General features: G+C 41.9%; 1 protein-coding gene and 1 pseudogene across 2 annotated transcripts in view; both read left to right on the top strand.

Moving 5' to 3' along the window:
• Positions 1-3551, top strand: part of RYK (receptor like tyrosine kinase) — a 100666-nt gene extending 97115 nt beyond the window's left edge. For both annotated transcript variants that reach the window (XM_036849924.1, XM_036849925.1), the window contains exons 14-15: positions 1838-1974; positions 3123-3551. In XM_036849924.1, coding sequence (XP_036705819.1) covers positions 1838-1974; positions 3123-3234 — 249 coding nt within the window. In that variant the 3' untranslated portion in view covers positions 3235-3551. The remainder of the gene's footprint in view (positions 1-1837; positions 1975-3122) is intronic.
• Positions 3552-7119: 3568 nt separating this feature from the next.
• On the top strand, positions 7120-11105 carry LOC118894135 (annotated as a pseudogene).
• The last annotated feature ends 3423 nt before the right edge of the window (positions 11106-14528 follow it).

The raw sequence follows: 14528 nt of genomic DNA, 5'->3' as shown, positions 1-14528 counted from the left end.
TCCCCTTCCATCCTTTATGCTATTATGGACATACATTTTACTTCCATTTATATTATAAACGCCACAGTGCATGGGGTTTTGCTTTAAACAGTCTATTAAGGAAATTTTTAAATGAGGAAAAAATACCTAGTTGTTGTTCGTATATTTTTAGCACTCTTCATTTTTGGTGTAGATCCAGATTTCCATTGGTGTTTTTCCTTTCCACATGAAGAGCTGCTCTAACGTGTCTTGAAGTGTAGGTCTGCCAGTGACATATTCTCTCAGCTTTTGTTTGAAAAACTGTATTTTGTCTTCATTTTTCAAGTACATTTTGGCTTAGTATAGAATTCTTCATTGACAGTTTTAAAAAATATTCTAAGATGTCATTCCATTGTTTCCTTGTTTGCCTAGATTATAAGAAATAAAACTATTGTTCACAAATATAAGGCTTTAAAAAATCTGTATACTTTAGATAGTATTTCATTATTATTGAACAAAATAACTTAGAATTTGATGCAATGTGCTTAGATTTTATTAAACAGACCTGTTCTTGTGTTTTTTTCCTCTTTTTCCCTTTCCTTTTTTCCCCCTTCACTTATAAAAAGTGTTTTTGGGGGCAAGTTATTTTTCTGAATAAACAGACCTGTTCTTGTGTTTTTTTCCTTTCCTTTTTTACCCCTTCACTTATAAAAAGTGTTTTTGGGGGCAAGTTATTTTTCTGAATAAACAGACCTGTTCTTGTGTTTTTTTCCTTTCCTTTTTTCCCCCTTCACTTATAAAAAGTGTTTTTGGGGGCAAGTTATTTCTCTGAACCTGTTTCCTCATCTGTAAAATTGGGCTACCAGTGATTCTCATAGGTTCATTGTGAAAGTTAAATGACAAAAAAAATGAAAAATGAAAAAAAAATGTCTAGAACTTGAAGGTATTCATAAACGTGATAGCATGGTACACAGGTATCTTCCTCCTCACCCACCTTCAGCTCTCCTGACCTCAAGGCCGACACGTGGCAGCAGATCAGTGGGAGCCCCCAGTCTGAGTCCTGCCCTGCCTCATGGCAGCAGCTTTGTGGAGACATATTCCTGCCATCCACACACTGCCCAGAAGCCACAGGCAAACTGAGGAGCCCTGGCTGGACCATGACTGAGCACTGTTGCCACTGCTTATGATTTCTGCTCCTACCAATAGTTTACATGTTGATTTTAAATAAATCTGATATTTTACCCAAGCAAGGTTGGAAGATATTATTTCAGTATACTTTCATCTGTTAATTTAAATTATCTGAATATAGTAAAAATCCATGACATTATATTTTACATGATTTGCATTTTCCACTTCTCAACTATGCAGACTAGCTATGGTATTTAAAGTAACACATTTACATATTAGGAAAATTTTAGACATAATTAACAGTTTTGGGTGGTGGGGCTTGTAATCAACAGTAAAAATAATTCTTTCCAACGGCTCTAATTACCTTAGAATATACAATAATGATATTCACATTAAAGGATGCATTTATTAAAATGTTCCTTTCTGTCCAACAAGAGAATCTAACTGGGTATGGTAGACTTCTTTTTATAAATAACATTTTGCTTTCATTAAGAGTTGATTGATCTGCTGGGACTTCCCTGGTGGTCCAGTGGTTAGGACTCCACGCTTCCAATGCAGGGGGTGCGGGTTTGATCCCTGGTCGGGGAACTAAGATCCCACATGCCATGCCTAAGAATCCCACATGCCACAAAAAAAAAAAGAAAAAAAAAATTGATCAATCTGCATTTTTGGTCCCTACCTGGCCACGGGCAGCAGCACTCTGACAGCTGTTTTAAATATCCCCTCACGATGTTGCCGTTCTTCTTCTCAGTGGGCCTTTGGAGTGACGCTGTGGGAGCTCATGACTCTGGGCCAAACGCCCTATGTGGACATCGACCCGTTTGAGATGGCCGCGTACCTGAAAGACGGTTACCGAATAGCCCAGCCAATCAACTGTCCTGATGAACTGTAAGTTTTTTCTGAGCTTGAAGACATGGATTTCATTCCATTTACAACATTTGGATAAAAGAAAAAGAACAGGTGTCCATACTCGTACAGAGACTTCCCTTTTGAGAATAATGCCTCTTTGGACTTGAATTATACTCCTGTAGAGAAACTACAAAGTCAGCCAGACTCATTCATTCTTTTTAATGCATTTGACATTAGGACTTTTTGCATCTCATATTTGTAGTGATTAATCTAATCCAAGAGACTTATGTACATAGTGAGAAAACACTGAACACTGTCGGTTTTCCTGTGTAGAGTGAGGACCTACACAGCCTTAAGGACATCCTTAGTTATAAAGAGCCTTTCTCATTGCTGTTGTGCCTTGCCAGCTGGTGTGAACTGATACACGTATAAGGAAGATGTTCTGGTCTGGTGAGTGGGATAGTTCCTGTTTCCTGCTTTTATCACATAGTTAGTCTTCCCATATAATGGGATCGGAGTGGGCAGGAGGCTGTTCAGGGATGATTGAGTCTCAGTTCCAGAATCCCCTGAAGGTTTTTATACTGTGGCAAGGTGGCAGCTTTTGCACAGATTTTACTGTAGATCCAGGATTCTTACAGTTTAGTTAAAGGTTCCTCTTCTTCCAAGTTCTTTCTTTCAGAACTTAAATACAGTTGACCCTTGAACAATGCGGGTTTGAACTATGTGGGTCCACTTACGTGTGGATTTTTTTCAGTGGTAAATACTACAGTACTACATAGTCCATGGCTGGTTGAATATGCGGATGAGGGGGAACTGGGTGTACGGAGGGCTAACTAAGCTATGCGCAGATTTTTATGCAGAGAGTTGGCGCCCCTCACCCCTGTGTTGTTTAAGAGTCAACTGAACAGGATAACACAGGTTATTATTTTGACTGTGTTTTAGGTAGTTATATACAATCTCTATTTGCTGATATACTTTGACATGTTTCAGAATTGAAATCCACAAATATCATCCAGATAACTCATTTTAGCTCTGCCAACAGATAGTAATATTGATTGATTTTTTTTAATATATCGTCCTCTCCACACCCACATTTAGATAGACAACATAACTGGTATCATATTGACCAAAAGGTTAGGAGTACTATATCATCACTAGCCAAATTTTCTGGTCTTGTCACTCTGCAGATTTGCTGTGATGGCTTGTTGCTGGGCTTTAGATCCGGAAGAGAGGCCCAAGTTCCAGCAGCTGGTCCAGTGTCTCACAGAGTTCCATGCAGCCCTGGGGGCCTATGTCTGACTCCTCTCACAGTCCCCCAGCGTCAGGAGGAAGGAGCCTGCCAGGGCTCACTTGCAGCCAGTCACGGATGCCGCATACGCCACGCAGCGCCGCAGAAGCACATTTGTCTTCCAGAACACCGTGCCTTAGGAATGCTTTAGAATCGGAACTATCTAAGGCAGACTTAATAATGTCAAATATTTTCTAGATATCACTTTCATTAGGTTGAACTGAAAATGTTTTTGTAAATTTTTTGGCCAAAAATTTTTTTACACATAGTTAACTTTGGACTAGGGGTACATTCTTCTTACAAAATAAATAAACAGTTTTTAAAATTGTTTAAACACAGATATTTGGAATAGCTACCTTAGTGCAACTGCTTTTTTTTTTTTTTACTTCATCAAGGTAATGTAGGTGATTCACCTTTAAAGTTTTTTTTGTTTGTTTTAATATTTATCACTAGTCTTGGGAATGGTTTGTCTTCAAGATGCAGTACTTTTTCTTAGGAAAAGAAAAACAGAAAAAGATGTCGCTTTGCCTTGTACAGGAAAAGGCAATATTGGAGGAAGAAAACTTAAAGAAAAGCTAGAGGGGAAAAAAAGAGAAAAATACTCATTAGAAACAGAAACTGCCCTTCCATGGAGAATTGTTTTTTATTTTTTTAATGAAAAGGAGTTCTCTTTTCTTATTTTGGGGGAAGTAGGAGCTGAGTTCATTGAAACATCTTAATTTTGGCAGAACCTAGCATTTCTGTGAGCCAGAAGTGGGTTTGGGGCAGGTCAATAGTAAACAGTGGCGATCTTATTTATTTTTACTCTCTGGAAAAGGAGATAACACAATTCCAGAAAGTGAAATCTTGTTTCTAAGGTTAGGAATTCCTTTTATTGCACCTAGAATAGTGCCATGCACAGAATGGGTGCTTGAGTTGTTTTGAGTAAAAAAATGTAAACAGGTAGATTTTGTACCTATCTTCAAGGCTGGCTTAACTATAAAATGGTTTTTTAAAAACACCTGAGAAATCAAAGGATTTGTTTTATATTATGACAGTATTGAAAATATTGTTCATAATGAATGATTGGTTGTATCTGGTAAGTCTTTGAACACACAACAGCTGGATAGCCCTGTTTCATTTCATGGGTGTCTCACTCAGACTCCCAAGCCCTAACACAAGTGCAGCTGACTCTGCTCAGCCTCCAGGTTCTAATAAAAAGTTGAGATGATTATTACAAGGAAGTATTACAGCACTGAAACTTTTCTCCAGAGCCGTTAAATTCAGGGTACGTATGTATTTCTACTTGGCTAGAGTTGGCCTAAGACATAGTTGAATGGACCTCTTAAATAGCTAGGCGTGCACGTGCCTGCCTCTGCTCCCATTCTCACAGGTACATCGGAGAGAATGCGTAGCAGTTGGAGGCTTTTGCTCTTCTTAAAGGAGCTTTATGAATCAGCAGCACATCTGGGAAAATAGCTCACATGGTACGTGCTCTGTCACAAGCAGGCCAAGAGCATGATCTTTCTGTATGCCATTTATTAACACTGGTTCTTTGGTTTTATGAAATACTCAGCCCCCTAAGGGGCCAGCTTTTTCAAAGCTCTTTGAACTTTGTAAGTTACAGAAGTTTTGGTTGACAACCTGCAGTCTTAGAAGGCATTCAGTCAAATATTTATTTATAGCGTTTATTGTGTATTATTATGCACATGAAGTGAGTGGTTCCGCTCTAGCATCCCTTCCAACATTCAGTGCATTTTTTTATGTGTTCAGGTTAGTGCATTGTTTATATATCACAGTTGTGTGCACAAGATCGGTTCAAAGAAAAAAGTGCTGTCATTGACTTCTGTCCCAAATTAGCATGTAGTAAGAGGTGCTCTCAGTTTTCCTGGATGTGTGGTGCCTTTAACCATATCTCTGTTTGTAAGCTGTTTTATTTTATGTATGTATATTTGTTTTAGAGGTGGTTTAAGACTTTAAATAGATTTTTCTTGCGGAACTACTTGGAGTCACTGACTTCAGTGAAAAGAGCAGTTACGAGATTTCCATGGCTGGTCTTGTTCCAGTGGTTTGTGAATATTACTGAATAGATTTTGTAGAAAATGTAATTTTTATAGGAAAGAAGCAAATTAGTAAAGCACTGATGTGGTATAAGCTGGCTCTAGTGACCAAGAGCTCTATTATATTCTCTCCTTTCTCGTAACACCCCCTTTGTAAGAAAATTTTATTTATAGAAGTAAGGAGGATTGGGTTATTCATTCATTATGTATTTATTGAGCGCCCACTGTATATCTGGCCTTCAAGGTATGCAGGGAACAAGACATGATGTTCCTCCCTTTCTAGGTCTCACATTCTGGTTAGAAGAAGCAGATAATGAACGTAAGTAAGATTTTGGTAAGTGCTATTAAAAAAAAATACAGAGTGGTATCATAGAGAATAACTTTACATGTCTTTAGTCAACCTTCTCTGAGCAGGTGGCATTTGAGCTGAGATCTGAGTAACAAAAAGCCACCTATGAGAAGATCCAGGCAGAAGGGACATAACTGCAGAAGCATTAAAGCAGGAATGAGCTGGCCTCCAGTGTCAGCCCTTCCTGTTCACCTCCAGCTGCTGCCACTGGAGGAGGAGAATAGAGGCCAGTGTGGCTAGAATGTAGTTAGGGAAGAGGTCTGGGAGATGCTGGAACAGACATTGGAACAGGGCTGGGGGTGGTTGTAAGCCATGGGACACATTTATATTCTAAGTACAGTGGGATTTCATTCAAGGAGTTTTTAAAATTTTTTAAATTTTATTTTTTAACATCTTTATTGGAGTATAATTGCTTTACAATGGTGTGTCAGTTTCTGCTTTATAACAAAGTGAATCAGCTATACATATACATATATCCCCATATCCCCTCCCTCTTGCGTCTCCCTCCCACCCTCCCTATCCCACCCCTCTAGGTGGACACACAGCACCGAGCTGATCTCCCTGTGCTATGCGGCTGTCAAGGAGTTTTTAAATAAGGGAGTAACGTGATCTGATTTGCAATTTACAGAAGATTATGACAACATTTTTGTGAAGATCAGACTGTAGAGAGGCAAGGGTGGAGGCAATGAGACTATAAGAAACTGTTGCATAGTTTAGGAGAGAAAAGATAGTGGTTTTGGACTAATTTGAGTAGTGCAGGAGATTGGGAGGGGCAGATTGGATCTGGATCCATTGGATGCTGGAGGGTGGGGTGGAGAAGGAAAGAGTGATCAGGAATAACTAGTTGGTTTGGAGCTTGAACACATAGTCTGGCTGCATGGCCAAACTATATATACTGAGATGGAAAAAAAAAACTCTAGGAGGAACAGGATTTTGCTTTGGCAGGGGGAATCAGTAATTTGTTGTAAGCCATGTTCGAGATGCCAATTGGTCATCTAAGTGGAGATTTTGAGTGGATAGACGAGAACCTGCAGCTCAGGGAGGAGGTCTCATTGAACATATAAATGTAGGAGTGTAACATACAGACCGTATTTAAAGCCATGATATTGGATCAACTTGCTTCGGGAGCCAGTGTAGAAGGAGAGGAGGTCTTGGGACAGGGTCCTGGTAACTCCAACTTTTAATGATCTAGTGAGGAAGAAGAAATAACAGAAAAAGAGAAGAAACCACTACATTTGGAAAAAGCAACAACAGAAAAACAGGAAAAAAGGAAAGAAAGTATTTCAAAGTGGAAGAAGAAGCCTGTGTGGGATTTGGCATTATGCAATTATTGACAGAAGCAGTAGGGATTGGAACAAGTGGAAGTGTAAATACTAGGTGAGACAGTGGAGACCCTACTTGAAAGTTTTGCTGTGAAGGGAAATGGAACAGAACTAGAGGAGGTCAAAGAAGTATTGGGGTGGGAGGTTGCGGGGGCAGGCACGGGGCATGTTTGTTTTCCAGGAAATGTTTCACTGGTGATGGGAATGAGCGAGCAGAGGGAGAAAAATCCCTTAGGGTGTGGAATACTCTTTGTTCTTGTCATTTGATCTGCAAGCGTGAAAGCCTCTCCACTCTAGCCACCAGCCTCTTGTTGTGGTAAAGGTTATGTTTTTATTGGGGGAAAATGCGAGGGTGAAGGGAAGTGGTGCACAGAACTTTAAACATTTCCATTATATGAAAACCTGCCTTTGTTGAGGTTGCTTCCTTAGGACCTGAGACCTGCCATGGTCTTGCTCACCATCATCATCTTTTGGCCTCTTGCGCTGAAACTGCTGGACTGGCCTTGGTCTATATCCCACCCAGCCAGCCTCTGCCAGAGTAATGCTTCCTAAAACTGAGCTGTCTCTGCTCAGAACCGTTCAGCCCCTTCCCAGAGCCTTCAGAGTGGAGTTCAGAGCACCTAGGTGTACACAGGCTCCACTCATCTCTGCTGTGTCCCCTCCTGCTTCACCAGCTTACCACTTTCCTGCCTGAGCGTGGTGCTGTTTCATGTGTCCTTCCCTTTGCCTGTGCCACACTCTACTCCAGACTGCCCGGTGCCCAAGAGACTCCCCTGACACCTCACCCCGCTCCTCCAGGCTCTGCCGTAGTTGCTTTTCAGCCTTGTTCCCTGGGTTTACATTCTGACAAAGCTAAGCTGGGGGCTTATTTTTACCACTTGGCTGTTTATATTTCTTGAGGATAGGAACTAGTGTTTCACTCAGGTCTGAATCTCCACTGCTTACTTAGTGCTTGACACATGGTAGGGTTGAATATTTAGTGAATTGGTAAGTAAAAACATCTAAATTTGCACATGAGAGCAGTTAGGCTTTAAAAAAAAGTGGTAACTCTGTAAAACATCTCATTTAAAATACTGTGTTCTATTATAATGTGATATTTATATTCAAATTTAAAGGGTTTAAGTTTTATGCAATATAAACCAATAAAGCATGAAATAAAAAGAGACAGATTGGTAGGGAAGACCATATCCCACCCCAGTGCTGGCTTAAGCACCCCCCAGCCCCACCCCCAGCCACCTTTTCATTGATACTTCATTCTCCCTTCTTTTTCTTTGGTCACAGAAACAATTAGCCTGATTGCAAATTCTGTTTCGTACTTCTATAAGGTCAACTTTATTTGGAGTTGTACATGAAATAATCATCTCAAATGAAGTAATTCATTGACTTGAGTGGAAGATTCTTTTCCAGGTGTTACTCTCCCATGCCCTTCACCCCCACGCATACAATAAAAAGGAGGTGATATAGTTTATGGGGCTAGAAAAGAAAAAGGTAAACAGTTGCTTGTTAATAATTTTTGTTTCTACGTTCATTTTTGCCCTTAATAGTTCAGAATAACATTGAACTTAATCCTCTGGGACACATGAACATCATGCATAAGTGTACTGAGAACATAGACTTTATATATAAGTAGACTGAAACTCTGGGCCTTTGTTTTCTCTCTCAGAGTGCTGTTCTTTAAGGATTAAGGCTGACCAGGCCTAAAGGGTTTAATGGGAGATGTCTTCTAACCCTTCAAAGAACAGATGTTAGAAACGTATTTTTTTAAAAAAATTGGGAATCAATTATAGTTGAAATGATTCCACTTTGAGCAAATAATATGCCATTTGCGGAGAAGTGACCGAGCTCCGGGCAGAGGAGGCAGGAACCGGAAGGCGAGCAAGGGCCGGGCGGCACCATGGCCGGGGTCACCACCACCGAGGCAGTGAAGCACGAGACCCCGGTTCTGCCGCTGCAGGCCGGTGACGCGGAGGAGAGGGCCGAGCGCCTCCTGCGGAAGTGGAGGAGAAAGGCGGCCCAGGAACAGGCTGAGGCGGCCTCCTTGAACCATAGGGTCCAGCTGGTTGAAGAGCTGGACCGCGCTCAAGAACGCCTGACCACTGCCCTGAAAACGCTGGAGGAAGCCGAGAAAGCTGCTGATGACAGCGAGAGAGCCATGAAGGTTACTGAAAACCGAGCCTTGGAAGAGGGAGAAAAAATGGAGCTCCAGGAAATCCAACTCAAAGAAGCTAAGCACATTGCAGAAGAGCAGATAGGAAGTATGAAGAGGTGGCTCTTAGGTTGGTGACTATTGAGGGAGACTTGGAACGCACAGAGGAGTGAGCTGAGCTGGCAGAGTCCCATTGCCGAGAGATGGATGAGCAGGTCAGACTGACGGACCAGAACCGGAAGTGTCTGAGTGCTGCTGAAGGAAAGTACTCTCAAAAAGAAGACATATGAGGAAGAGAGAAAGATTCTTACTGATAAACTCAAGGAGACAGAGACCCGTGCTGAGTTTGCTGAGAGATTGGTAGCCAAGCTGGAAAAGACAATTGGTGATTTGGAAGATGAACTGATATGCACCAAAGAGGAGCACCTCTGTACACAAAGGATGCTGGACCAGACTCTGCTTGACCGGGATGAGATGCAGAGCACCCCGGTCCCGCCCTGCGCTGTTCCTCCCTCTGACCCCGACTCTGCTGAGGCCACCCTGCCCGAAGCTGACCTTTAAGCTGAGGGCTGATCTTTAACTGGGAGGCTGCTTTCTCCTTTCGCCACCTCTCCCACCCCCACCCCTGGGTCCTTTTCGCCAAACTGTCTCTGCCTCTCCCCAGAGATCCCATTTGGACCAGAGGCTGAGCACCTTTGGGAACAACGTGTAAGGGAATGTGAGCACAATGCCAGGTGTCTTTAAAAGCATGCTGTGATGGACACATTGTGTAATTACCTTTTCTGTTGCTGTTGACGTAGCAGCCATTTGTAAAACATTCCAGATAATTCCATAGTTCTGAAGCAGCAGTCTAATCCCTTTCTCACTTTTGGAAGGTAACTCTTCAGCTTAATGCATATTGCCCTCTCCATAGAGGAGGGAAAAAGGTATGGGCCTGCCTTCCTGAGAGCCAGACAGCCCAGAGAAGGACTCCATTTTGGGAAACCTCATTGCTGTACAAAAAGTCCCCGCCAAACCAGAAAGGTGATTCCAGAAGGAGTTAGCCAAAAAAACAAAGACAAAAAAAAAAACACTGTTCAGGTTTTCAGCTTTACAGTATTTTGGGGCAACTTTATTTTTTTTTCCATCAGAAGTGACCAAACGAAATTAAGATGGTGAGACCTCTGAGACCAAATCCTTGTCCCAGCTCTGCCTGTTTCCCAGCCGCCCACAGAATGGATCATGTGCCCCTTATGTTGAGGTGACCACTAATTTGCTCTCCTGCCTCCTTGAAAGAAAGAATAGAAAATTATGTTTTACCACTGATTTAGCCATATGAAACTCATCACCCTTTTCTGGGTCTGAAGCTGCTGTCTCTAAAAGTGCCATCTCATTGTACATTGTATCAGTTAGTGCTGGAGAAATCTTGAATAGCTTATGTACAAAATTGTTTTTAAATTTTATATTATTTTGAAACTTTGCTTCTTTGGGGTTGGGGCACACTGGTCACCCCATCTGGCTATAAGAGCTCTCTACAGTCTGGGCTGGCAGTGTGCTGATCTTTTAAAGTTTCTTTCCCTACCCAATCCCCCCTTTTTGGTGAGGTTTCGGTGAGGTCAGTTAGGTGTGCATCCTACAGCAAAACTGGCTTAAAATGTACTCTCCTTTGGTGTCCTCTCTTTGGGGGCCGACTGGGAGAAAGAAAAAGCAATCGTGTAACTGTTATGGTACTGAACATTGATAAATGTCTTTTTGAAATAAAGAACCAGGCCCTCCAAAAATAATAATAATAATAATATGCCATTTGCTCGTATTTGGTTCATCAGTATTTTAAAACTAAAGCATTTTTTAGTGATTTGTTATTAGAGAGGGGTAAGCACTCCCTTGGGGGTATACAAAAATTGGGAAAAACATGTATAGTTTGAAAGTAAAATAACTATTTACCCTTTAAAAAAAAAATTAACGCTGACTCCATGGTGTCTGAATGTTACATTTGGAATCCACTTTTTTGTGTCTTTCTGAGTCTACTTTTTTTTCCTTTTCCTTCTTGGCTCTAAGAATCAGCCGAGGCTGATATTAGATAGGCGGGCATCATTAGGGATAGCCTTTGGCTGCAAGTGATAGAAATACAACTATAATCACTTAATGAAGTACAGGTTTATTTCTCTCCCATAACAATTCCAGAGAGAGACAAACCAGGGCTCGTGCAGTGATCCCAGGATATCATCCATTACCCGCTACCTCCATTTTTGCTGCTCTGTCATCTTTAACATGTTTTTGTTCTGAGGGAACCCCCAGGGCCTAGACTTTTAGTAGGCAGGAAGATGAGAAAAAGATGAAAGGCAAAAAGCATGAGTTACTTGAGTCTTTTTTTTGAGGAGACAACTTTCCCATAGTATACTTCCACCAGCACCTTACTGGACAGAACTGTAGCACATGGGCACCCCTAGCAGTCCAGCATCTTGGGAAATCGGTTTTGTTGGATTTTTTTCAACAGCTTTACTGAGATTTAATTCACGTGTCAACCATTTAAAGTGTACAACTGTGATTTTCAGTATATTCATAGAGTTGTGCAGTCTTTACCACAATTGAATTGATTTTTACCAACACAAAAAGAAAGCAACCCCATGCCCGTTAGCAGTCACTCCTAGTTCCATCCCCACCCCTGCCCTCGGCAACCACAAATCCATTTTCTGTCTCTCTAGATTTGCCTATCCTAGACCTTTCATGTAAATGGTATCATACAATATGTGACTTTTTATGTCTAGGTGCTTTCACTTAGCGTAACATTTTTGAGGTTCATTCATATTGTAGCATGTATCAGGGTTTCATTCCTTTTTATTGCCAAATTTTCCACTGTAATGTGTGTGTGTGTATATATATATATATACTATTCATTCATCAGTTTATGCACATTTGAGGAAACTTTTTAGTTGAGCACATTCTTACCTTGAACGAAACTTGGCTTCCGTTGGTAGGAAAGTAGGGATGGCTGTTGGTGGGCAACTAGCAGTGTCTGCCACTGTGCAGAAATGGGGTAAGGGGCTGGTATCTGGCCTCCTTTAGCAGTATATCACTGCTTCAGAGTACTGTCAGTATGAGAGGAAGTGCAGTGGTTATGAAGTCTTTGCCAATGTAGCGAGTGCCCAGTCAACTTGTTTTCAGGTTGGTAAGTACTGCCATTATTTGAGGAGAAAGCCTGGTAGGGATTACTAGGGAACATTTTAGCCTCTATGTCCAGAAAACCCTACTATTCCATCGTGATTGCTGTTACTTTGGCCTCGGCCCTACTATTTTCCACGAGTCCATAATTCTGCCACCACTTTATAGATTTGGCCTTGCAGGGATATTTTTGTTCTCCTCAGTGTTTGGCCTGCAGTATCTCCCACCAGGTGCCTTTCCTCTAGCTTCATGGTCTGACTACCTAGGGCCTTTGGAAGTAAGCTAGAGATTAGCTATCTGTCTCCATAAAAATTCTTATTAAAAGATCTTAAACATTTGTTTATTCATTTAATGAAATATCACATGAATTTATTGGACTATATTTTATATGACTTTTTAAAGACTATTTGCATTCATATAAGGTTTGTTAATTTTGAATTGGAAGTATTTGGTGATAGCATTACTTACTATATATCTAAAGAACACCTTAGATGTTGTCTACATAACTCAGAGAACAGGACATTCTGGACACTCTGGTAGACTTGAGGAGGAATTGGTCATAGGCCCTGGCCCCAGAAAAGTACTAGAGTTCATATTTCTGAATAAAGTTCCTCTAACTCTGACTTGCTCAGGCCAGAATGGGTTTGACTTGACCGTAATCTCTTCGTCAGGAAGTGCAATGTCTTGATAAACTTGTGTTTAAGTTTTGTGTTGGGATCTCTAGGCAGCGTCCCTCTGGCCTTTGCTCTTTTTTTCCCCTTAGAAAGACCCACAGGTGACCTGACTGAAAGGAGGGCAGCTTTATTTGACCTGACAGGCATTCTTGGTCAGCTAAGCAGACTCTTGTCTCATGGAAAGTACTCCCTAGGGTCCTTCTTGCCTGTTCTGGGAAGGCAGGAAGAGGAAGAGACAGGAGGCTGCAGCCAGGTGCTGCGTGCTTTGTGAAAATCCGGGACTGGCTCTGCCCTGAGGGCCTGCCCCTATCCCCACCGTCCTTGCTGGCCACCTTGGCCGTCTTCCTACAACATCCTGTGTTGCCAGCCTCACCATCTGGCTCATGCGTCAGATGTCCCTCTGAAAGGAACCTCCTTCCCTTTCCATGGGATACAACATTTCACATGCATTAAACAAGATTTAAAAGTAGATATAATAAAGATTGCTTTTTTCCCCATAACCATCTTAGCGTAGCATCGCATTTTAAAGCTGAAAGAAGGGTAACCTAACTTTTATTTTAGGAAACTGAATTCAGTATCACTTCCCAGACACAGGATGAAAAATAGGCTTTTTCTCATGGTGATTTTTAGGGAGGTGGGTGGTTTTTTCCAGGAAGGGGAATTAATTTATTGGAGTAGTCACTAATGCTCCAAAAGTGGGCACTTTAATATATATTTGTCTAATCAGTGAATGGGGTTTTTTTTGTGTGTTTTTTGTTTTTTAGATCTGTGGGCAGCTTGGTATTAGAACATAGTGTTCAAGGCAGAGAGTGGCAAGAGAGAAGATTCCAGGGGTAAATGGCAGATGTGTCATGAAGGGCCTAACACACTGAGAGGTTTAGACTATGTTCTGTAGGTGACGGAGATTCAGTGGAGGGTCTCCATCAGGTAGTGATGTGGTCACATTTGTTTCAGTGATGTTAGTGGCAGGTGCCCATTGCTGACTATATGCCAGGCATTGTGCCAGTTGCTTTTCATGCATTATCTCCTTTAATCCTCACAGTCCTGTTAAGTAGTATTGTCACCTCCGTTTTGCGGTTGAGGAAAGGAAGGCTGAGGTGGGTTGCACAGGTAGTATGTAGCGGAGCTGTGAATTTAATCCAGGGAGTCTAATCAGAGCACAGAGAAAAGGACGCCAACCATTGAGATAAGAGGAGAGGACCGCAGGGGTGTGTAGAACATGGTGGGAGACCCTGCTTGGTGGTCTCCACATTTGTTGTGCCACAAGACAGGATTGTTGAGAGTGAGAGGTTGGATGGGGGCCTGCTAAACATGAGAGTTGGAAGCTTTGACTAGGGGAAGTTTGCAAGGGAGCTGATCAGGATCAAGTGCAGGTGGACCTCAGCTGAGGCCTGGAGACGGGACTGCCCTGACGGGTTGCGGCATTGTTCTCCACACATTTGACAGCAGTAGAATCTGCTGTAACAAGGAGTGGGTTAAATATGATAAATATTTATTTCTCTCATGTTACAGTGCAAAGGGAGGAGGGTGGAGTGGCTCATTTTTCAGAACCACTCAGGGTCCTCGGTCCCTTCCATCTTGTTCCACCTTTCCATAGACTATGCTAATGTGGCTGCATGGCCAGAGCTGGGTCT

The sequence above is a fragment of the Balaenoptera musculus genome, chromosome 4 (assembly GCF_009873245.2).
Source record: "Balaenoptera musculus isolate JJ_BM4_2016_0621 chromosome 4, mBalMus1.pri.v3, whole genome shotgun sequence".
Classification (NCBI taxonomy): domain Eukaryota; kingdom Metazoa; phylum Chordata; class Mammalia; order Artiodactyla; family Balaenopteridae; genus Balaenoptera; species Balaenoptera musculus.
This window is presented reverse-complemented; position numbering and strand designations above follow the sequence as displayed.